The sequence below is a fragment of the Zalophus californianus genome, chromosome X, assembly GCF_009762305.2.
Source record: "Zalophus californianus isolate mZalCal1 chromosome X, mZalCal1.pri.v2, whole genome shotgun sequence".
Lineage (NCBI taxonomy): Eukaryota > Metazoa > Chordata > Mammalia > Carnivora > Otariidae > Zalophus > Zalophus californianus.
In genome coordinates this window covers 109,480,612-109,504,602 of record NC_045612.1, presented here as the reverse complement: position 1 = coordinate 109,504,602, position 23,991 = coordinate 109,480,612, and the positions used below count along the sequence as shown (strand labels likewise).

The 23,991-nt window shown below is 39.6% G+C and overlaps 1 protein-coding gene across 2 annotated transcripts; it reads left to right on the top strand.

The window, feature by feature from the left end:
• The first annotated feature begins 46 nt into the window (after nucleotides 1-46).
• On the top strand, nucleotides 47-22,065 carry CXHXorf58 (chromosome X CXorf58 homolog). Of its 2 annotated transcripts, none has more exons than XM_027609670.1 (9): nucleotides 47-203; nucleotides 2,944-3,079; nucleotides 4,112-4,211; nucleotides 6,004-6,098; nucleotides 6,521-6,632; nucleotides 12,408-12,539; nucleotides 18,241-18,470; nucleotides 20,692-20,854; nucleotides 21,392-22,065. In XM_027609670.1, the coding sequence occupies exons 2-9, from the start codon at nucleotides 2,964-2,966 to the stop codon at nucleotides 21,410-21,412; spliced, it is 969 nt and encodes a 322-aa protein (XP_027465471.1). In that variant the 5' UTR covers nucleotides 47-203; nucleotides 2,944-2,963; the 3' UTR covers nucleotides 21,413-22,065. The 2 variants fall into 2 exon arrangements, with proteins under 2 accessions (XP_027465471.1, XP_027465470.1); XM_027609669.1 differs by lacking the exon at nucleotides 47-203 and adding an exon at nucleotides 240-338.
• The last annotated feature ends 1,926 nt before the right edge of the window (nucleotides 22,066-23,991 follow it).

Genomic DNA, 23,991 nt, shown 5'->3' with positions numbered 1-23,991 from the left:
GGGGGCGAGAGGAGGGAGGCGCCGGGTTCCTCGCCGCGCAGGGAATCGGCCTTCGCTATCGCGATTGGGCGCCCAGCGGCGTGGGCTGGGAATCCTGTGCGCGGAGGCCGCCGGGCGGGGGCGCTCGGCTGGTCTCAGGCGTCTTTGAAAGTCTCACAGCCGGAAGCTGCCGACCCCTGGGGCCTGGAATTATCTCACAAAAGGTTTTCAGATTTTTTTTTTCCGTGGGCTGGAAGTTCCTGAGGTTTTTAAATTTAATCTAATTTGCCATATCCTTTAGTCTCGAAAGGCCCTGACCCTCTCTGGGAATCAAATGTCCCTTAATGCTACTAGAAAAGGTAATAATGAGAGTAATGATCTAATTAGCAGGAGTACACTAATTAACAAAACACTAACACAGTGTTTACTATGTGCTCAGCTCTGATCTGAACTCCTTACACATATTCATCTAATCTTTCCAACAACCCAGGTAGGTGAGTACGATTATTCTTCCCAATCTAGTAGATGAGGAAACCGAGGCACGGAGAAGTAATTTGTACGAGGCCTCATGGAAAAAGTGGGAACCCGGAATCCAAACTGAGGTAGTCTGCCTTTAAAGCCTGTGATCTCGCCTAAATAATTGTTATACTGTCTCATAATGGGGGTATGCGTCATATTTCAATCTATATTACACGTCCTCACCCCCATAGAAAGTGTAAATTCATCCAGGCGGGCATCCAAAAGATTTTGGGGGTTTGTGTGAGGCCGCGTCGCGCCCTCCAAAGACCACTAGGAACACATCTGTAGTTGAACAAGTTGGGTTTATTATGCCTCACTGCTGCAAGGAAAACACACAACTTGGCACAGCAGGGCATCTCAGTGAGAGGGTGCTAGAAAAATTTATTATAAGATTTGGGCTGGGGCGCCTGGGGTGGCACAGTGAGTTAAGCATCAGGCTCTTAATCTCAGCTCAGGTCTTGATCTCAGGGTCGTGAGTTCAAGACCCCGTTTGTCTCCACGCTGGGCATGCAGCCTACTTAAAAAAAAAAAAAAAAGGTTTGGGCTTTGGTTAGGTAATTTGGGGGTGAATTCAAAGAAGCCAGGCTTTGCTCTGGGTTGGGTGTTGTTAGGAAGCGAGGATAGTACCAAATCCCAGCTGTGAGTGCCAGGCCAACTTCCACCTGTTAAGGGCTGCTTTTCTGTTTCTCAAGAGAATTGTATATTCCAAGCCATCCCTATCCCTATCCTCAAGGACAAATATTGAGAAGACTCTGAAGGCTCCGCATTTGTAATGGAATGGCACATGTATATAAAAGTGTGAAGTATAGTGATAAATTAGGGCCGATGTATTTATCTGAAAGAGAGAGAGCAGGGGGAGAGGCAGAATGAGAGAATTTTCAAGCCAACTCCCCGTTGATCCCACGACCCATGAGATCATGACCTGAGCTGAAAGCAAGAGTTGGATGCTCAACCTGACTGAGCCACCCAGGCGCCCCAAGGCAGGAGTTCTTAATTCAAGGGGTATATGAACTTAGATGGGGAAAAAAATTACAACTTTATTTTCACTGATCTCTAACTGAACTTTAACATTTCTGTCACTTATAGTGTAGGCAACAAAGCACAGTAGTATCAGCAGTACCTGGGACTTAGTCACCAGTAGAAAGCACAGATACTTTCATACAGTGTTACAGTCATGGCAGACTTCTTGACATACCATTTCTGCTCATTACCACCTCACAAATACAGTAGTTATTAGAGCGCCCGTCTTATTTAACGCCTGAAGAGGACAGATTCCTATAATTTTGTTTTTGAGAATATTTTGACAGTGATTTCAATATAGAGTCCTTTGTGATCCTATGTGTTTTTTGTTATGCATTTATAAAATGTAGTTCTTAGGAATCTGTCCATAGGGGTCCATGGCACCAGAAGAAAATGAAGAGCCCTTGGTTTAGTAGAAGAGACTAAGCAGTGACTAAGAATTTGGGAACTGCATCCAAATCGGAGTAATGCATCAAAGGATAGAAAACCAAAGGTGGAATCAGTACATTTAGTACACACCCTCTCACTTTACCATGGAGAGAACTGAGGTACCAAGAGGTTAAGGAACTTGCACAAAGTCTCACTGCTATTCCATGATAAAACCAGGACAGAAAGCTCTTAAACAAGCATGTAAAATTCTCCACTCTCGCTAGACATGGAGGATTCCATAGTTAGCAAGATGCCTCTGGCCCTCAATGAGCTTGGTGGGGTGACAGCCAGGAAAAATCATACATGAGAAGTACTGTGAAAGAAAAACATGTACGGTTTTATGGGACCTTGGAGACAGGGTGAACAATTGTTGAAAAAGAGAGGGTGGAAAACTTCAGAGAAGAGGCATCAAATAGCTGGGGTCTTGAAAGATGAATAGATGTTTGCTGGCCCTAGGGAAGTCACTCCAGGAAGAGGAAATGGCATGATCAATGGTACAGAGTTGAAAAACTTTGGCTGATTTTGGTGAGAAGTTCTTGTTCTCACAGAGTCTAGAGAGGAATGCTGGTGAAAGTTGGTGTTTTGATATTTGAAAGAGTGGACCGTAGATTGAGAAAACTCTAAGGAGTCTGGACTTCAGTGTGGAGGAAATGAAGTGTCCCTTAAAGATTTTAAGCTGGGGAGTCAGAAAGCTGGATTATTGCTCTACAGAATTAACTCGAGCTGTGGTGTGGAGGAGGACCAAGAGGACACAGAGACTGAAGACTGGTGGACCAGTTAGAAGGCTATGGATAGATCCACTTGTCTTTTCCATGTCCCTCAGAATATTTGTAGTACATAAAGCATGTAAACTGTAAGCAACATTAACAGATCCATGATGCCTGCCTTTGTAACGTGTTCTGGAATTAGCCCAACATTCATATGGCACTTGAGTCTTGTCCAAATAATGCAAGAATATAGATTATGACCTCAAATGCTGAATCTGTATACTTTCAGAGCACTTCATCATAAGGAAAATGAAGCGTTCTTCAAAGGCATCAGTTACTGGTGTTCCAAAATCGGATAATCCACGCTCAGGAAAAGACTACAAAATGCATCTGTCAAATATTGGAAAGAGAAAGGCAGTACAACAGTAAGTAGCCATCTTTCGCCCTTTATCATTTTCCACAACTGGTCGGTTTCCATACCGTATTCACCCAGCTAACATCAAACACTTCTTGTTTTGTAAATTAGAGGTTTTTTAGTGTGTTTTAAAATTACTTTTGAATTGAATAGTAATTATTATAATTATAGTATTTCATAATTTGCAAAGCATGTTAACACACATTTCTTTGATCCTGACAACTCTGTGAAGCAGTCTTATTATTACATTTTATAAGTGAGGAAGCAGCAACTGGGAGAAGGTAAGTGATTTGCATAAGGTTAAACAACTAATAAATGGCATCAGCAATGATTTAAAGCTTTGTTTCCATATGTCAGGCTTTTTCTACTCTACATCTTATAGTCTGCATTTTGCCAGCCAATGGTGACCTTATAGAGGAGTATCTACCTCTCTTCACATGTAGCCCTGTGAGGGGTAAGGATGGGATTGGGGGGTTTTGGAGAGGGTGATCCCTACAATCTGCTAGTACTGAGATGTGATCCAAAGTAAGATAATTCTCTGACCTGACTTGGATGAGCCTGTTTCAAGCAAAGATTAGAGAAAGGAGTTTCTTTTTTTAGGGCCTGGTTGTCTGTTCCCAGAAAAGAATTGGACCTACTGTAACTTTGAGTATTCTATATTCTATTTTCATAGCACTTGGACTAGTTGGACAGTGTTCTTAAGAACTAACTATAATGGAATCATTTTAGGTCATGGATGTTTTTAGAAAGCAAATTTGTCTCTTCTTACATTTTTAGTTATATATGCCTTTTGCTGATAAAGTTTTAGCCAGGACTTTTTTTAATCCTAAGGGAAATATTCTCAAATATCTTAAATCCTCATTCTGACTAGATTCTACAAATGACCAGTTCCAATTACCACATCCAAATGTTCCTCATTAGGTCAGTCTTAGGGTAGGGGATGGGAGAGTGCAGGGGGAAGAAGCATAAATTCAGAGTTCCCCAAGATTTTAGGAAAATGAAAACTACTTCATTAATGTTAACCTCTTGTTTTTCTTCTCAGAGCTAATAAAGATATTTCAGCTCAAAGGATCCAGAGAGCTTGGTTATCTCATATGGACAAAACAATATTTCAACTCCTAAAGCACACAGTTTGTGCAGCGGTATGTATTTTGCTTTTTGTTTTCGCTGACAGATCTAATTACTTGTAAGCTAAAAGGTCTGTTAAGTAAAGATAAAATATATAACCTTTTTTGTCTCTTTTATTTGAATCTAATAATAGTGCATGGGGTTCTGGGATTGCTTCTTTGGTTAACCCTAAATGAATATTTCTGGATTTATTTGTAAATAATGTAGGTGACTATTATTTCTTTTTCTGAAACCAAAATGATGTTTTTAAAAAATTCAATTTCTTGTTTGAAGATGTGGGACACTGATTGTCCAACAAGAAAAATCTCTGAATTAAAAGTGCCCTTACCTTCACCCAACAATTTCACTTCTGGGAATCCATTATACAATTTATGTACAATTTCATTGCAGTATTGTTTGTAATAGCAAAGAAATAAACCATATAATGTCAAACAATGGGATGCTGGTTAAATAAGTGTTGGTGCTTTCATGGTGTCAAACCTTGCAGCCTTGTATGTGATTCTGCAGTACAAAGATAGCTAAGATATCTCATTAATGAAAAAGGCAAGTATAGAACAGTATGAATAATATGGTCCTATTTAAGTAAAAAAAAAAAAAAAACCCTAAGGTGCATATCCCCTCCCTCCCCTCTGCCAAAAAACAACTCTGGCAATGCTAGCAGAGCATAGAAAGCTTTCCTTCATATAATACCAAGTATTCTAAGAAAATCACCTATGATTATAATAGTTTATAATTAGTAATAGCCACATTAAGGTAATTTTAGCAGCTCTGAAAAAAATCATGACGTCTGAGCCGTATGTACACTTCTTTACCATCTGACCCCCAGACCCATTTCTGATGCCAGTAAAAGCAGAATACCTCAGAGAAAACCCACTCAGGTAAACAGGTGACACTTCAGGTCCATAATCCATTGTCTTCACATACAGAACTTGCATTTAATTATCATAGTACTGGTTTTGTTATAACTTTAGATGCTTATAATAACAGAAAGAAGGAAATTAATTCTTTTTTAAAAATCTGGTATCCTAACACTTCAGGTTCCTACCTGACATTAATAATGATTTGTCATTTTAAAAACCCTTTGGTGTACATTTTTATGTGATTGTCATAGGCATAAAGGTTGGCAGGGTCATGTCGTGGGGCTTTAGAGTCAAAGAGACCTATGTTTGCATCCTGGCTTGTCTGCTTACTACCTGTATGCCTTTGAATAAGTTACAGACACTCCCAGAGTCTCAGCCTGCTCATTGGAAGGATGGAAATGATAATATTTGAATAATATTGCTGAGTTGTAAGGATTAAATGAGGTTATGTCTATAAGGCATGTAACAGAGTGTGTGGTATATAAAAGGTGCTTAAAAGCTAGTAACATTACTATTATCTTCCTCATTTTACAGTGATGATTCATTCAACATCAAATACTTGCTCAGCACCTGCTGTGTTCCAAGGACTGTACTAGATGCTAGGCATACATGGTAAAGAAGAAAGACAGGATCAGTACCTTCATGCAGCTTACAGTCTAGTGGAAGACACAGATTAGTTCATAGTTAATTACAATACATGGTGAAAAGTGTTGTCATGGGGAAAGAACAATGCCTGGGATGTCAAGGAGGGACACCTACTCCAACTTGGAAGTAACTGACTCAGGGTTACACAGTTGATGAATGGAAGAGCCAAGACTAGAACCCAGGTCTTCAGAACTCCAAGCCTGGTGTACTTTTCACTTTACCATGCCACCTTTGTTCTCAGTAAATTACATCTGGGTTGGGTACCATTTTCCATTTATAGCATCATCATCATCTATTTCAGGAATGTTGTGTGACACATGAAATACTGAAGAAAGTGAGCCCCTTAGAGGCTGAGCTCCTGAAAGATCCTAGCATGAAGTGTAAAGTTAGATTCAGGTAATATTTCTATGCTAATTTATTTCAAGAAGCACTTGTTAAAATGAAGAAACCTTAGAAATTTATTTTCTCAAGTCCTCATACGTTTTCAGGGTATAATTACAGAGTAAATGTGTTATTCTTATTTACATTTATTATGTGAGGAAACTGAGGCATGACTCTTGGGCCGAAAGCTGCCTTGAGAGTGGCTTATCTCCCATGATGTGTCCAGTGTGACAGGTGAATGAGAATAATTGTGAGTGCACACACTCCACTGTGGCTCTTCCATCTCTGGAATCCATATCATTGCCCATTCTTTCCGTGCTCTGGCAGAGCCTTTACCCTGCCTGCAGGAAACTATGGGAACTATCTTAAGTATAGGAGGAGAAGTAACTAAGCCCCAAACCTGATGCCAAATCACTAATTTTTGGTCTTTATTTCAGATTTAGTGGTGAAACATTTCCACCTTTCATCGTATTTAAAATTTTTCTTCATACTGAAGGCCATGGTAACAAGTATTTCAGTGGAAGAAATTTATTTAAGCCATCAAATGAGGTGATGTTTCATGATGTACATTTTATGTTGCTTTATTTTTTAAAGATTTTTATTTATTTGAGAGAGAGAGACAGAGATAGCAACAGAGAGCATGAGCGGGAAGGAGAGGGAGAAGCAGGCTCCCCGCTGAGCAGGGAGCCCGATGCGGGGCTCCATCCCAGGAGCCCGGGATCACGACCTGAGCCGGAGGCAGATGCTTAACCGACTGAGCCACTCAGGTGCCCCCATTTTATGTTACTTTCGCTTCTTAACATCTATGTAGTATCTGAATTGCATTCAAAGTGGACAGACTAAGTGTTTTCACCATTAAACAGCCCAGCAGCCGGGTAGTATTTTTTTAATCATCATGTTTCAGGGTGTCTCTGTTTATTAGCTAAAAAAATATTTGGAATGGATTACTTTTAGAGGCCCTTAAAAATACTCATCACTTTTCTTTGTATTTAATTTTGGCTTGTTCATGAGAGACTTTTAACTATGGGAAAGAAACTGAGGGTTGGTGGAGGGGAGGTAGGTGGGGGGATGGGGTAACTGGGTGACAGGCATTAAGGAGGGCACGTGATGAGATGAGCATGGGTGTTATACGCAACTGATGAATCACTGAACTCTACATCTGAAACTAATGATGTTCTATATGTTGGCTAACCGAATTTAAGTTAAAAGAAAAGAAAAAAATAAAATTTTGGTTTGTTAATAATGGACTAAAGTGGCCCATTGGTCAGGGCTTTTAAATTATGCAGAACATTTGATGCCATTTTATTTTAAAGACATTTTACCATGGTTTCTTTGATTCTGGTAGCATATTTAGAAAAAAAAGTGTGCTGGACTATTGATTGAAAATGAAGTTTTAAAATATTTATCCTTCTTTATATGATTTCTCATACTTTTAAATTTCATATATATTTACCATAATTGTGTCTACAGCATAGGAATCACCTGAGAATCTTGTTAAAATGTAGTTTCTGGTTCATTAGGTCTGGGAAGGGACCTGAGATTCTGCATTTCTAACCGGTTCCCGGGTGCTGCCACTACTGCTGGTCCATGGACCCCACTTTTAATAGCAAGGATCTGCAGTGCTGCTACAGTGTAGGTTTTGCTCCTTTGGCCCTTAAACATGACTATGAGGAAAAAAACGTGCGCATTCTCATACTTAGCCTTTTATAAATCATACATCAAAGGTTATTTTCCTGTAGCCTTCTGGAGATATTTTACATGAAAAGTATGGCCCATCCCAAATCATCAGTACTGTCCCATGTTCAGGATAGACCACTCAGCCTGGGAGTTTCTGATCAGATACAGGATGTACAGCATTTATTCTCTGAAGAATATTAGAAAAGAAAAAGAGACTGCTTTTCTCTGTGTTCTCAGGCAACATCAGAGAACATTTCATTCAGTTTCAGAATATATCAAATGGACTCTGTGTTTTCATATGGAATATGGTGTTCTGGAAACATTAGTATTTGTTCATTTGTATAGAATGACTTCGCATGCAAAAGTTGATATTTATCCTACGCTCAGGGAATAACTTCATGCCACATTCATGTACAGAATAAGCTTATCATTCCTATAAAATATCATCAAGTGTTGCTTTTCTGAGATTGCATGATGAGACTTTTCCAGGAACAGAAATTCTCCTGGGTCAGCTCCTGGTGGCCCCTACTGTCTGCAGGCCGGAGCAAATGAGAAACTTAAAGGCTGTGACTGGAAAGGACTGTGTGTATATTAAAACTCATTAAAATGCTCTATAATAACTTTAGTTTTTATTTAAATTACAAAGTGACTGTTGGGAAAAAAGGAAATAGCACAGAGATTTTTAAAAAAGGAAACTGTGCCTCATGCCTTTCTCCTCTGTGCTGGGCCTTTCACTGGCCTGGGGTGAGCACTGCTAATAGTTTACTGTGTATCCTTCACTTTTTTGCCCATAAAAATGCTCACACAAATATGTTTTTTAAAAATTTTTGTTCTTATTATACAAATGTGATAACACTGTTTAGTTTGAGTTTTTCACTAAACATTCTGAGAGGATTTAAATGATGAGAACATGAAAGAACAGATTAGGATTCCTTTTTCAGCTTCGTAACAAACTGGTAACACTTGGATTCACGGTTGATAGAAAACCTGTAGAAGGAGAATTTTTCTCACTATAAGTTTGTACCGGTCCTTTGAATGTAGAAACTGTGTTGAGCAAACTGATCCAAATTTCCTAAGTTCACTTCTTTCTCTCTCTTTTTTTAAAGATTTTATTTTTTTGAGTAATCTCTACACCCATCATGGGGCTCAAACCCACAACCCCAAGATCAAGAGTCTCACACTCTACCGACCGAGCCAGCCAGGAGCCCCCACTTATTTCTTAGTATGAAATAAATAAGTCAGTTTTAGTTCAGACGTGTAATTTAAGTTCACTGATGAACACAGTTTTGTTGTTGTTCTGTCTTTTCCCTGGTTCTTACTTCCAATACTAGTTTCATTTCCTTATCATTTCCCAACAGTATTTCTCATGTATTTACACACACACACACACAGTAAAAACAAGTGAAAGGACATAAAATAGCCTAAACCGCTTTAGAGAAGAAGAACAAAGGTTTTCATTACCTGACTTCAAGGCTTAAAAAGCTGCAGTGATCCTGACAGTATTGTGATGACTTAAAGACAGACATGTAAATCAATGAGATAGAATAGGGAATTTGGAAATATGTGCACTCATAGATGATCAGTTGATTTTCATCAAATGTGCCAGATCAGTTCAAATGGTGCTAAAACAATTGGATAGCCATGTGTACAAAAAAGAGATCTCATTTCAGTTACCTACTTCGATGATCTATTTTCAGAGCAATGCTTATTTACAGAGGGTTGTCACTATAGTTCATCCTCCAGCTATATTTAGAATATTCTAAAGCCTTGCTACTCAGAGTGTGGTCTGCAGACCCACAGCACTGGCATCCCCTGGAACTTATTAGAAATGTGGACTATCAGCCCCCACCCTAGACCCACTGAATTAGCACCTGTGTTTTAACGAGACCCCCAGACGATCCTAGGCACAATATAGTTTGACAAGCACTGTCATAAAGGTGCCCCCCCCCAACACACACCGTGGCCTGGAATGCCTCCAGGTAAATTGGCAGTTCTGAAACATTAATGTCCAGCAACCATTCGCTTAAATTGAAGATCCCTGTTCTTTTTGAGGATTGGGCATTTATGTAAAAAGGAAAAACATTATTATTAATAAGAGCTGCCCTTATTGAGCACTATCAAGTACTGTGTTAAACATTTTGTGTGCATTATCATTTAATTCTCATAAACTCTAGAATGTAGATTCTGTGGCTATCTTCCATTTTAAAAGACTAAGTCACTTGCCTAAGGTCTCACAGCTAGAAAGGGAAGGAACCGATATCAAAACCCAGTGATCCTGATTCCAGAGCCTGTGCTCATAACCACTCTTGAGTCAGGAAGCCTGCTCAATATGTTCTCTTATACGGCCCCCTGATAACTCCAGTGAGGTACATGTTATTCCCATTTTTGCCTGTGAGGAAGCTGGAACTCGGAGAGGCTTGTCAGGGGCAGAACTGAGGCTTGAATACTCCCCTGTCTATCTGCCGCCCTGTGCCCACTTCAAGGTTTAAACAACCCCAGCAGGTGTGCTGGTTTCGTGAATTTGGAGCCCATATATAACTGAACTGCTCCAGACCAGGAAACTCTGTGCCTGTGCAGGGATACCAGTTATTGCTACCTTCGTGAGTGAGAATTTCCAGCCGGGCGGGGAAGTGACTTGAGATAGTAGAGTAACTTCACGAGCGCAGGTATGGGGATCTAGGCCAGCACGGAGCTGCAGGCCTGTGGGGGCTTCTGGGCCACAGTGATGCCAGGTATCAGGGGAGGTGTCAAATTTAGAGATGCCCCCCTTTGACCTTTTGAGTCACCCACTAAGAATGGAACCTGCCTCTTGAATCCTAGTCTGATTGGCAGCTATCCTGGGCTCCTTGCCTCGTTTCCGCCCTTCCCTTTCACCTGGGCCTGGGCCCTTCTTAACCATCCCTTCCGACCCAGAAGCACTTTCCTGACGCTGGTCATCTCCAGCAGATGCCGGAGAAAGAACATCCTGGCCATTGGAGGGCAAACTTTTTTCAAGCCCCTGTCGCAAGTGGGCAGCGAGCCTGCCCCATGCTGCCAGGCATAGGGTTTTTTTGGCTGGATACTGGGATGGGCCTGACACAGCTGAGCCACACAGCTGAGGCACTGTACAAATAAGGAAACTGGGGCTTGGAGAGGTTGTGGGTGGTGGCTGAGTGGAGTAGAGTGGGGAGGGACTGACAAGAAATACCCTTACGGAGTAACTTGAGCTAAAGTAAAATACAGTTATAGCTAAAGAAATTCTCAAAGCAGAAATTGTACAGTTTTCAGACATGTTCTCTGTACAGTTTATTTGCTTTTACCTTTAGTGTTACTGTGAGGATGGTTAATGAGAGCCCACAGGAAATTAATTGCAAGAAAGCATAATGGTGACACGTGCCAATACTGCCTTCTCTTTAAGATGCATACTGTATAAAGAAACTAATGAAATGGAAAACAAAGATGATCTGCCTAAAGGAACGTTCATCACATAAACAGTTGCTGTCCCTTCAATTTAGTGCCTTAGGAATAAAACTACAACCATTTGAATATTCTTTCATTTTCCGTGTGTGTCCATGTTCAAAGCTTTGGAATTAGAAAAATAAAAAATATTCTCAATAACAAAAGTGAAAAATGAAATGGAAAATACATTCAGGCTCATTGTTGTATTGTGTGTTAAGTAAAAAGAACACATTCCAAATTTCGATCTCGTCTCAAGTGGCCTCATATCAGCATTATAACCTGGAGTTCCCATGCTTTCACAAATACACATTCTGAGATACAAAGGGAAAGAGAAACTGATCTGGAATCCAAAGATACTTGAATTTTCATCTAAGCCAGTCTCCCTTCTCATAAGCATATACTTTGTGGCCAGAAGCACAGATATGTAATATAAATATGTGTTAGAAGAGTCAGCACATACTTATGGGGGGTGGGAACGAGGGTGGGGAGTACTTAAGTCTCTACTCACAGTCTATGTATAGCTCTTAGCAAAGGATGGGCGTTATGTGAAAGGGTATGGTACAAACAGGGCCAGATGAGATTTGGGCCTCCGTATTTTCTAGCATTCTTCTACCTCTGCCCTATCAGGGGCTGTCCTTGAGTACAAAATGCCAACATTTCAGAGAGGAAAAAAAAAATGCTCTACTACTCTGGCCACAGAGGATGTCATCTGAAGGAGAGGGAGGCAATCTGAAACGTACATGTTTCCATTTGGGGGTGAGGTATTAACTAACACATAAAAGAGAGCTGGCCTTAGTAACACCTTTCGCTGCAGTTCCTAGGGCAACCTATTTAATAACCAAGGAAGTTTTCTCTGCCTTGACAGCACGAATGACGCTACAGATTTGTTTTGTTAAGGGCAAAGAATGTTTTTTAAGGGGGGATAAAAACAGATTTTTAAAACACTGTGGTTCTCTGAGGGTTGTAGACTCAGCTACTCCTCCAGCTACATTTTAAAACTATATATGGTTATGGAAACAAATTTTAAATGGTTTAAAAACTCCTATACAATCTTTTCTTTGTAAATATGGTCTTTTTATTGAATAGCAAGCTGCTAGAAGAAAGGAACAATATTTGATGTATTTGTCAGAAGAAATATGTAAAATATGCACTGATAATTGTTGCTATTATACTACTGTTTTAAAGGTCTATTTTCTATTCTCTTTATAGAGAGTGGCTGATGCTTGCAAAATGATGGGGAAAAAGAAGTTTTACCATCAAGTTATGGAAGATGAACATCTTTTCCAGAAATTCAAAATAACTGATGAAATAGATATTGTCACCCTGAAAGATTACATGCAAGTAAGGAATTGAGATTTAGATATTAGAAACAACAATTTTAAAAAACCTTCTGGGGGCATCTGGGTGGCTCCGTCGGTTAAGCATCTGCCTTTGGTTCAGGTCATGATCTCGAGGTCCTGGGATCAAGCCCCTTGTCTGGCTCCCTGCTTAGCAGGGAGCCCGTTTCTCCCTCTCCCTCTGCCCCACCCCCCCCATGCTCACTCGCTCTCTTTCTCTCTTTCAAATAAATAAAATCTTTAAAAAAATTAATCTTTAAAAAAGCCTCCTGACCTTGTCCTCCAAGAAGAAAGTTTCATTTTTTTCACTATAGAAAAATACACACAATATAAAATTTACCATTTTAAATGGTACAATTCAGTGACATTAAGTACATTCACAATGTTGTGCAAACACCACCACTATCTAGTTCCAGAACCTTTTTGTTGCCCCGAAAGGAAACCTCACATCTATTAAGCTGTCACTCCCCATTCTTCCCCATCACTCCAGCCCCTGTCAACCACTAATCCACTTTCTGTCTCCTTGAATTTACCTATTCTGGATAGCTTGTATTAATGGAATCATATAATATTTGGCTTTTTGCATCTGGGGAGTGATAGCTAATGAATGTGGCCTTTCTTTTGGGGGCAATAGAAATGTTTTGGAATTAGATAGGTAGTGCTACTTTTAAAATGGTTAAAATGGTGAATTTTATATTATGTGAAATCAAGTACATGGTTTTGAAAGGGTGCATAATGGAGATTTGACCTAGTAAGGAAGGGTTCTATTAATATTTGGATTATTATTTGGATGCTTTGTAGTGCTCACTTCGGCAGCACATATATTATTTGGATGCTTTGTGCTACAAGTGACAGAATACTCCCAACCACAAGAGGCTTAAACAACAAAGGACATTTATTGTCCCATGTCAGAAGTCCACAGATAGGTGGGTCCTGGGCTAGCTAATGCAGCAGCTCAAGGACATCAGGGTTCTGGGTCAGCTTCTCTACGGTGCTTCACATGGTGACAAGATGACTATCACATTCTTAACTTCCTTCAAAGGCAGGAACAAGGGGACTCTGAAGCATCGTTTTCCTTTTTATCGCAAGAAGAAAAATCTTTGGGGGTACTTGGGTGGCTCAGTTGCTTAAGCATCCAACTCTTGATCTCAGCTCACGTCTTGATCTCAGGGTTGTGAGTTCAAGCCCTGTGTTGGGCTCCACGCTGGGTGTGGAGCCTACCTTAAAAAAGGAAAAAGAAAAAAGAAAAATCTTTGCCAGAAGCCCCCAACAGACTTCCCCTCGGGTCCCATTGGTCAGAACTGGATCACATACTCCCCCTAACCTAATCACTGATAAAGGGAAATGGGATCATTTTCCATGATTGACTTAGAACAATCATGGTTCATGTGCTGGGGCCCTCCTTCCTGGAACATATTGCTGTTCCATACTTGGGAAAAAAAAAAAAATCCGGGCTCTGGAGGCAAGGGAGAAGTGGGAAATGGTTGATGGGCAGGCAATCAACAATGTGTCACAGCGTCAGTCTGGGGCTGAGCAGGTGTTGCGCCCCAGGAAGAGGCTCTGTGGTAGGAGGAACTGCAGGGCCGGAAAGCAGGTCTGTGGGGTAGAGAAGAGGGAGCAGAGGGTTTGGTATGTAGGCAGCCTGGAGGGCTGGGAAGAGAGCATCAGGCATGGGCAGCTGGGTGGCTCAGTTGGTTAAGCGACTGCCTTCGGCTCAGGTCGTGATCCTGGAGTCCCAGGATGGAGTCCCGCATCAGGCTCCCTGCTCAGCAGGGAGTCTGCTTCTCCCTCTGACCCTCCCCCCTCTCATGTGCGCTCTCTCTCTCTCTCATTCTCTCTCTCAAATAAATAAATAAAATCTTTAAAAAAAGAGAGAGAGAGAGAGAGAGAGAGAGCATCAGGCAGGCCTTTTGACCACAGCAAGGTGTTTCTTTCTCTTGATCCTGTGTGCAAGTAGAAGCTGGTGCTTCTTAATGGGTTAAGAAATCAGGTGATCTAATGAGTGAAGAGATCTGTCTGGCTGCAGTGTAGGAAATGGATTAGAGGATAGCAAGAGCCTTCTCCTAGTTTGGATGTTCCTGCTGTATCTCAGGAGAAATGGTGGTGTCTTGGCGGAGGGCTGTGAGGCTGAAGACACGAGAGATAAGTAGAGAGTAAAAGCAGTGGGCCTTGGTGACAGACGGGGTCCAGCTAAGGAGAGGTGTCCAGCATGGCTCCTAGGTTCCTGGTTTGCATAACAGGCTGGACAGCAGTACTAAGTTAGGAAACTTAAACTAGATACCTGATTAATAATAATAGCAAATACTCAGTAGTACCAATTCCTTTTCTTCTCATAACAACCCTAAGAGGTAGGTACTATTATTACCACCATTTTACAAGTTCTAAAGATGCAAGGGATCCCAAAATTCTGACTCATAATAATAATAATAATATATGGCCTTAACTATTCACTCAGTTGCTTCATTGTGACACATGAAATTAATGCAGTGCCTTAGAGACTCCCAATTGTGCTTTATTTCCTTTAGAGTCTTAATCTGGAAAATGAGGGGATTGAACCAGGAAATAAGTAGCACTTGGGGATGCCAACTATCTTTGCTAAGGACATGGGTCACATACTTGCAGACTGTGACTATGCCAAGGATTGGTGTCATAGGAAGAAGTCCCAGATAGACATATTGGGAGAGAGAAACTTGATGATTGCTGACTTTTTTTTAAAGATTTATTTATTTATTTGACAGAGAGACACAGCAAGAGAGGGAACACAAGCAGGGGGAGTGGGAGAGGGAGAAGCAGGCTTCCTGAGGAGCAGGGAGCCGGATGCGGGGCTCGATCCCAGGACCCTGGGATCATTATCTGAGCTGAAGGCAGACGCTTAACAACTGAGCCACCCAGGCTCCCCAGATGATTGCTGACTTTTATTGAGCCCCTTATGGAAACAGCACTGTTGTTGGCTCTTTTTAAAAAAAAATTTTTTTTTTTATTTGAGAGGAAGAGAGAGACAGAGAAACAGAGCACAAGCAGGTGGAGGGGCAGAGGGAGAAGCAGACTCCCCACTAAGGAGGGAGCCTGACGCCGGGCTCCACCCCAGGACCCTGGGATCATGACCTGAGCGAAGGCAGAAGCTTAACCACTTAACCACTTAACCGACTGAGCCACCCAGGCACCCCTTGTTGGCTCTTTTTGTGCGTATTATCTCCTTTAATCTTCAAGTGTATAGATTATGTGACCCTTTAACAGATGAGAACAATGGAGTTTAATAAGATTTTTAAAAACTTGGGGCACCTGGGTGGCTCATTCGTTAAGCGTCTGCCTACGGCTCAGGTCATGATCCCAGGGTCCTGGGATCGAGCCCCACATTGGGCTCCCTGGTCCGCAGAGAGCCTGCTTCTCCCTCTCCCTCTGCCTGCCGCTCTGCCTATCTGTGCTCTCTATGTCTCTGTCAAATAAATAAAAACTAATGATGTAATGTATGGTGATTAACATAACAATAAAAAATTTTAAAAAATAAAATCTTTAAAAAAGAAAAAAAGATTTTTAAAAACTTGCCCAAAGTCACGTATCTAAGTACAGAGCAGGTCATTGACAGTTCTGAGATGTTTACTCATTTTACTACTCCACTCTCAGCAAGTAAAATATACAGGCAGTCCTCACTTTGTGCGGTAGTGCAGGGCCATAAAATGACCGTTCAGGGGTGCCTGGCTGACTCAGCCAGTGGAGCGTGCAACTCTTGATCTCAGGGTTGTGGGTTCAAGCCCCACATTGGGTGTGGAGATTTTTTAAAAATAAAATCTTTTAAAAAATGACCGTGCAAGCTGAAACCATGCAAAGCAAACTTAATAATCGATGTGAAAAATCACAATTGTTCCATGCCTTTCAAAAAAATCTTGTCAAAACATTAAAAACTCTCTTATTGTCTGTTATAAATATATAGGAAAACGAAAAACAAAACATTTATTACGCTATAATTTAAAACATTGGAAACATTGAGGAGGAAAAGTGTTTTCTTTGTAAAAAACTTATCAACTGTAAATATACTAAAAACCATTGAATTATATACTTTATATGGGTGAATTGTATGGGATGTGAATCTCAATAAAGCTTTAAAAAAGCACTGTATGAGGAGTAGTTTAAACAGTGCTTGCCTTCTTGTTCTTCTCATGTAGCTTATAGTACATAGTGAGCATCTCTTCCATGCCTTGGTGAATTGTCACACTCCTAAGTTCGGATTACCTACCAACATTTTATCCTTTACGCTTTAAATGTTGTGAAATCTCTCAAAGTTCCTTTAATGTGAAGAGTCTTTTTTTGTCAATGTCACTTCCTCTGGGACAGCTTCATCCTTTTCGTCACAACCACTTTCCTCATTTATGTTGCCAAGTTCACCTTCAGCACGTTCCTCTAGCTGCCCACCCGCAGTCTCTTGAATGATGGCAATGTCAATATCCCCTTGTCACCTATTTCTTCTAGAACTCCATTTACATTTGATTTGAATTTCATTTCATTTTGGTTTCTCTTTTGGCCTATTCTTTTGATTATCTTTTTTTTTTTTTTTGGTAAAATGGCACAGGGGTTTATCACTGGGAGACAAAGAGGTGATACAACTAAATAACAGATCTTCAGTGACCAACTGCTGACACTTTGGAGGAAGGGACATGATTTGTCACTCATCACCACACACATCTGTTATCTCTGTAGTGATCTATGGACTGGAGAGCTATCAGCAAAGTTTGTACTTTATGCAGTTAAGTTATACTGGGGAAACTGAAATTTGAGACGAGTTGTTGGAGGACTAGGCTTATTCAATCAAATGGTAGTAATTAAAATTTGTGCATGCCTAAATGATACAAAAGAAAGACTGCTTGTCGTCTGCCTTCGGCTCAGGTCATGATCCCAGGGTCCTGGGATCGAGCCCCACATCGGGCTCCCTGCTCTGCGGGAAGCCTGCTTCTCCCTCTCCCACTCTCCCTGCTTGTGTTCCTGCTCTAGCTATCTCTCTCTCTGTCAAATAAATAAATAAAATCTTAAAAAAAAAAAGACTGCTTGTATATGTGTGTGTACGTGCGTGCGCACATATGTGTGTGTGAGATATACCCTAAATGCCTAGCTGATAAGCATTGTAGATCCTCCGGCCCTATTCCTGTCTCTTAAATGAACATTTTATAAGGTTGCATCGATTATATATATTTGCATTTTAACATTCCTAATTTGATATTTTAAATTAAAAAAATAAATAAATACAAGTGGGATTTCTACAAAGCTCCAAATGAAAATTGTGAAATTTGCCACTTAGTACCAGAGGTGAACTCATTATTCTTATAACAAGGTTTGTGCAAATGTCCTCTCAACCCAAGCATGTTATGAACAAGCACTACCAGCTATGCAGATCATGTATTTGGCATTAAAATGTTTATTCATTAAATAAAATAAAATGTTTACCATTAAAGATTTAGTGAGTGTGGTACTATGAGCGTGATACTGTGTGACAAGGCTCATGCCTTCTCGTGGGGGAGCTAAGTACACAAACAGCTAAAACGTCAAGTAGTCAGGAATAAGCCATAGAAGAAAGTTGCTGATAAAGTTCAGAGATGGGATCAAGGAATGCATTTTGGATGAAGTGACAATGGACATTTGAACCTTGGGAAATGTGTCTAAAAACATTCTGGAGTACCCACAACTGATCATTCTTACTTGTTTTTTCCATATAGTATTCCAGTCTCCTGGATGAGACCCCGGCATCTTCTGGTGGCAGAAATAACTACTGGCGAAAATTAAACCTCAAAAACATCCCCAGGACAATGATAATATATGACATAGTTGATTATGCAGAGTCTGGAATAATCTCAAACCGTCTACAAAAAGAAATGAAGTATCTATTACAGAGACCACAAACAGAAGAGATGCATCAACACCAGCTACAGATTGTTTCTGAAGTTAGGTAAAAGTGATATTTTAATGGGGTCACAATACTAGGGGCATTTCTGAAAATGTTCACATTCTGCCAAATAGCTCATGAAAGATAATAATAAGGCATATGGGAAAAATAGGGTTGGGGCAGATTGCTCAAAATGTAGGCATCTCTGTAAACAGAGCACTAACAAAAAGGACAACTGGAACCTGGGGAGATAACTTGTACCACCAGACAGGCAGCTCAGGACGGCTGGAGGCCACCACAGCAAATATAAAAAATGTACGATGAGAGAGCAGAAATGCTGGCCACTCTTTAATTAGAGCAGGTAGTGGGTACGGAGATAATGCAGATGGAAGTGGAGCCCTGGGCTAGTGTGGTTGCCTTTTAAGTGGACATGAGAGGCAGTGCAACCTGCCAATAACCAACCCCCCCTCCCAAGGCAGGGAGCATGGGGAACAGCAGTCAGGGTGGACTGGGGGGTGGGGGGTGCCTCTGGAGAGAGAGCCCTAGATGCAGGTGCTAATTCTTGTTTTCATAAATACAGCCAAAAGGGCTCCCATTGCCTGTGCTGCACACAACTGAGGACCTTTTCCTTTTCTACTGAAGGTTATAATTCTACTCTTGTGATTCCGGCTCCCCTTGCTGAGGACAAATTGCATATAAATTACAGTGACATTATTCCCTTCTTTAGCAATAGCATGTGAGCCAATTCACATTATAGAAACTCATGTTGTAGCAAAATAGACTGTATTATGATCTGAAACAATACGGACAGAATATGCTCCAATTACATTCCTTTTTTCTTTCCATTACAAGTCTCACCTAGCCCATCTTATTTACAAATGAAGCTTTCTTAAGAAAAAAAGAAAGAGATAATCAGATTGAAGAGGATCTATTGGTAGTCTATTTCCACAGAGTCATATTTGAAATGAAAAAATACTCCTTTAGTACATGAAGACACTGGTGATCCACTGTCAGGCAAACACACTGGGTTTTTTCCAGGGCTAGAGATGAGTGGTGCTGACCCAATAATATAATTTAGCCCATATATTTTATGATCAAGGCTATACATTTGCCAGACAGATGGCCTGGTGTAGGGTGTCGTCTGTCATCATGAAATAGATTTTCTCTAACTCATCTATATAAGTACTGACTATAGAACTTAACCCTATTACCACCAAGGTCAAATAAATGGTGTAATTTTCCCTGCTACCATATATAACCCCAGGTTCCCTGCTATTTGGACTCTTGCTAGTGATTATCTAAGAATGAGTCATCTGAAGAGCCAAATGAAGTAGCCAAATCCTAAATCAATTAAAGAGGGAAAAGTACTTTCTTACAGGTTTCTTTGAATGCAGTGTTAGTTTGGGATCTCCCAGGAGATCAAATATTTGGATATGAGTAGTCTATTTGGGAGGTGATTCCCAGAACCACTGATGAAAGGGAAACAAGGAGGGGCAGGCAGCCAAAACAGTGTGTGTTAGCAAACAAGTTACTTCTGCGGGTAAGTGGAGCTTAATCCCTTCTGGGAATGTCCAAACCATTGCAGAAGGTGCGACTCAAGTTATCCTGCGGGGGCAAGGGAGTTGGGATATTTATACACGGATGTACATCAGGCACTGGCTAAGGACTGTTTAGGAGGGGAAGTATTAATTCTCAGGCACTTTCCCCGCACATGGGCCCTTGTTTTCACAAGAAAGCTGTTATGCTGAGCGAGGCTGATACTGGCGGTTGGAAGTTGGGCCTATGTGCTTTGCAGTGGTGAGGCCTGGGGGGCTATGGGCACAGCACCACCTGTATCTGATCTCAACACTGATAAGAACAGCTTGTTTTTTCAGCCATTATGAAATTTAACACCTTTTTGTGTTAGTATATGGTGTGTGGGAGTGTATGTGTCTGTATATATATATATATATATATATATATATATATATATAATTCAAATGACTACTACATGGTATTTTCCAGGAACACCGATTTTAAATTGATACCATGTTTTATAATTTTCATCATCATCGTGATCCACATCATCATTTTTACACCTTCATATGGCACAAATAAAGAACTACGCCATATAATTTAAGCAGAAATGGTAACTCTGGCCTAAAACCTTGCATGCAATATTGCTCCAGATACTGAGGCCTATGATCTAGTTGCTGGAAGATGTTTTAATAAAATTTGCAACTTGCTTTACATTTAAATGTTATTTGGTGCATTTTTTTCTGTCTGTAATTCAAATCTTTTCTAGATGCCCTTCATCCTTTTCAGCTATCAAACCTTTATATCGGCCCTACCAACAGCAGAATCAAATTAAACATCTGGGTCGTCGATCCAAACAAGCTCAAATGAAAGTTGAAAAAATGAAAAAAGCCTATAAGATGGCTAAAGAAAAAACTGCTTCCATGGGGACGGTAAGTTGAACTTGTACTGAATTCATTGTTTTGGACACTATTCAAACTGTAAGTCATTCTACTTGTATAAGTAGAATTTCCTAATCTACAAGTTCAAGGCTGAAACACCTTTGGTATGTACTTGGATAGTATAAAGCTGTGTTCCTCTTGGTAACATACATTTTAAAAATTCTTCAACAATATGGCTGACCTGATAAATACTGGCTGTTTTGGCTCATCAATATGAGGGGGCCAAGAACAGTAGTCTCTGTATGTTGACACTGTTGATTCAGCACATCTCAAATGTTGCTTTTCTCAAAATAAAAGTCATTTCTATCCAAGCTTTTTAAAAACTGTATTTGTAAAGTCAGCCTCAGTACATTCCTACGTGGTGGGATATTTGCAACTAACATGTATTCACATATTGTTTTGTCATTTTTTTAAAATCTGCTGTAAATGTTTGGAGATGAGGCTAAGTATAAACAGCCAATATAAAAACAGAAAGTAGTAAAAACCAAATGTAAAATCCTTTCCTCTTTTGTTTATACTTCTACCTAGGAACCACAAACGGACACATGAGGTACAAAGCAGCAACAATCATCTTCTCTACCCCATCTTTTGACATTGTGAAAGTTGATGAGCTCATGCCAGATGAGGAATTGGAAAAACAAGAAAAGGAGTTGTTTGCCTGGTATCAAGACTTGTATATTAATAGTCTTCCGTCATGTTAATGTGTAGCTAACTGATAGAAAGCCAAATTATTTAACAATCTGCTTGTCTTGCTAAGATGCATATTAAAGGAAAAGGAAATACATAAACAAGCCTTCAGGATGCTCTCTTAACCAAATGTGTGACCGATTTTTAAGCCCTTTTAGTATCCATGAGTACTAATATTTTTTTACTGACAGAATTTTAGTCTGAATAATGATTTCTACTAGATGCCCTCGAACTAGCTGTATACAGTTTTACTCAAGAAATGATGAGTAAGTTAGTCCCTGGAACTTTTACTCAATTTTGATTTTCCTTTGTTTTTAAAAACATCTAAACAGGCCATGCTTCGCATAAATATTAGAATTTACAGAATAAAAGGCTATTCTTGAGTCAGCTTCTAGTGCCTTTTTTTTTTTTAACTGGCATGTTGTTTTTACAGAGCACCTTTTGATTGACCTATTCTGAATTATAATAAAAATAATAATGAATTTGTTACTACAGTAGGCATGACATAGCATACCTAATCATTATGGAGGATTGTAAGCACCTGGGGCAGAATGTCTCATCTGCTTCAATGATGTATTTGGATATTTTTCAAGTATAAAAATTGTTTTGAATAATATTTACCAATCTCCTTTTGAATTGATTATTTTATTCCTGATACAGTACAAATTATTGATCCTTTTTTGTGATCTAGGCTGTTGGATTATATCAAACCTTACCAGGGACTATGATAATTAAACAAAGTGCATTCTTTATTGAACTGTAAAAATACAATTTTTGATTTTGGTTAACATGTAAGATATGGAGGTTGATTGCTGATTTAACTCAGACAAGCAGCCTATAAATGGATCTCGTTCTCTGTAAAAACATTCTCTTAAATGATAAGGAATATTGGAGTAAATGTGTATGATTCCCACTAGAATATAGTTAACATAAACATGTACTCTACCATATTAATATATTATCATTTGATACCCAAAAATAGGATGGATAATCCCCTTGTTTTCAGAGCTTGTACTGGACGCCGGTTGAATAGAAAACACGTATTTGTCCTCATGAGTCACACATACTCATTCGTTAAATTAGGAAGCAGTCCCTCATTCAATCAAACGTATATGGGGTTCAGTCTACCCATAGTATGTGCTAAGGAAGATTTCAGGTAACAAGATGAAAGAAAAAGACGAAGGACGAACTCTTGACGTTTCAGGGCGCCCACTTCTCATATTTCATTAGCTCTGACTTTGTCCCATTGTAAGGCCTAGCTACAAGGGAGGCTGGGAAATGTACACTTGTTTTGGGCAGTTCTGTACCCAACTAAAATTCTATTGTTATAAAAGAAAAGGATAATGGATATTAAGGCATAAGTAGCATCAGCTGCCAGACAGAGATCAGGTCTTCTATTGATTATTTTAACTCACATTAAACAGTATAACCACATCACAGAAAATCTTTTTAAAGGTAGAATTACACATAATCTCATCACTGTAATATAACAACTGTTTTCATTTGCTTATATCTTTCTAAATACATATTTTCACTTGGTTGTAGTCATAAATACAATAGATTTAAAATTTTTACTTAATATATTATACCTTAAACATAGTCCATTTAAAAAAATAATTTTTAATGGCCACATGATAGCCCATTGGGTTGATGTAGCATAATTTACTTAAGCATACCCATATCATTGGATAATTCCATGATTCTAATTTTTCATTGTTGTTGCTAATTAACCCTAGAGTGAATATCTTCATACAATCTTTTTTCTTTCAGTTATCTTTCTGTTACTTATTTTTGACCTAATTGCACTGTAGTCAGAATACGTGGTTTGTATGATACTGATTCTGGGAAACTTGTTGACTTTATAGCTAAGTATATGGTCAGTTTTCATAAATGTTTCTTGCACTCTGAAGAAAAAATGTACATTTTTCTCTAGTTGGATACAAGATTCTATTCATGCCCTTTTGATCAAGCTTATTAATCAGATTATTTATATTTTCTATATACTACTAATTTTTGGTTTATGTGACAACAATTGCTGAGAAAGGTATATGTTATATCAGTTTCTCCTCCTACTTCTGTCAATTTTTGCTTTATGTTATTTGAAGATATTATCAGGTACATATATAATTTCAGAATTAGTGTCTCTTCCTGACAAGTTGAATGTTATCTTTATGTAGTTACTATCTTTATTCCTTTTAAAAAAATATTTATTTATTTGCTTGCTGAGCAGGGAGCCCGATGCAGGGCCTGAGATCATGACCTGAGCTGAAGGCAGACGCTTAACCAACTGCGCCACCCAAGTGCCCCACTATCTTTATTCCTAATAACCCATTTTGCCTTGAAAACTATTTTGTGCAATATGAACAGAGCTACTCTAGCTTTCTTCTGGTTAGTGTCTGCCTAGCATATCCATTTCCATCTTTTCATATTTTCAATCTTTT

What these genes read in the sequence shown, in the direction of transcription:
- CXHXorf58 (XM_027609669.1), top strand. Translation starts at nt 314, where the DNA reads ATGTCCCTTAATGCTACTAGAAAAG. An exon ending in CCTTAATGCTACTAGAAAAG is followed by an intron (nt 339 to 2,943) that starts GTAATAATGAGA and finishes GTATACTTTCAG; the next exon opens with AGCACTTCATCATAAGGAAA. An exon ending in CCCTGAAAGATTACATGCAA is followed by an intron (nt 12,540 to 18,240) that starts GTAAGGAATTGA and finishes TTTTCCATATAG; the next exon opens with TATTCCAGTCTCCTGGATGA.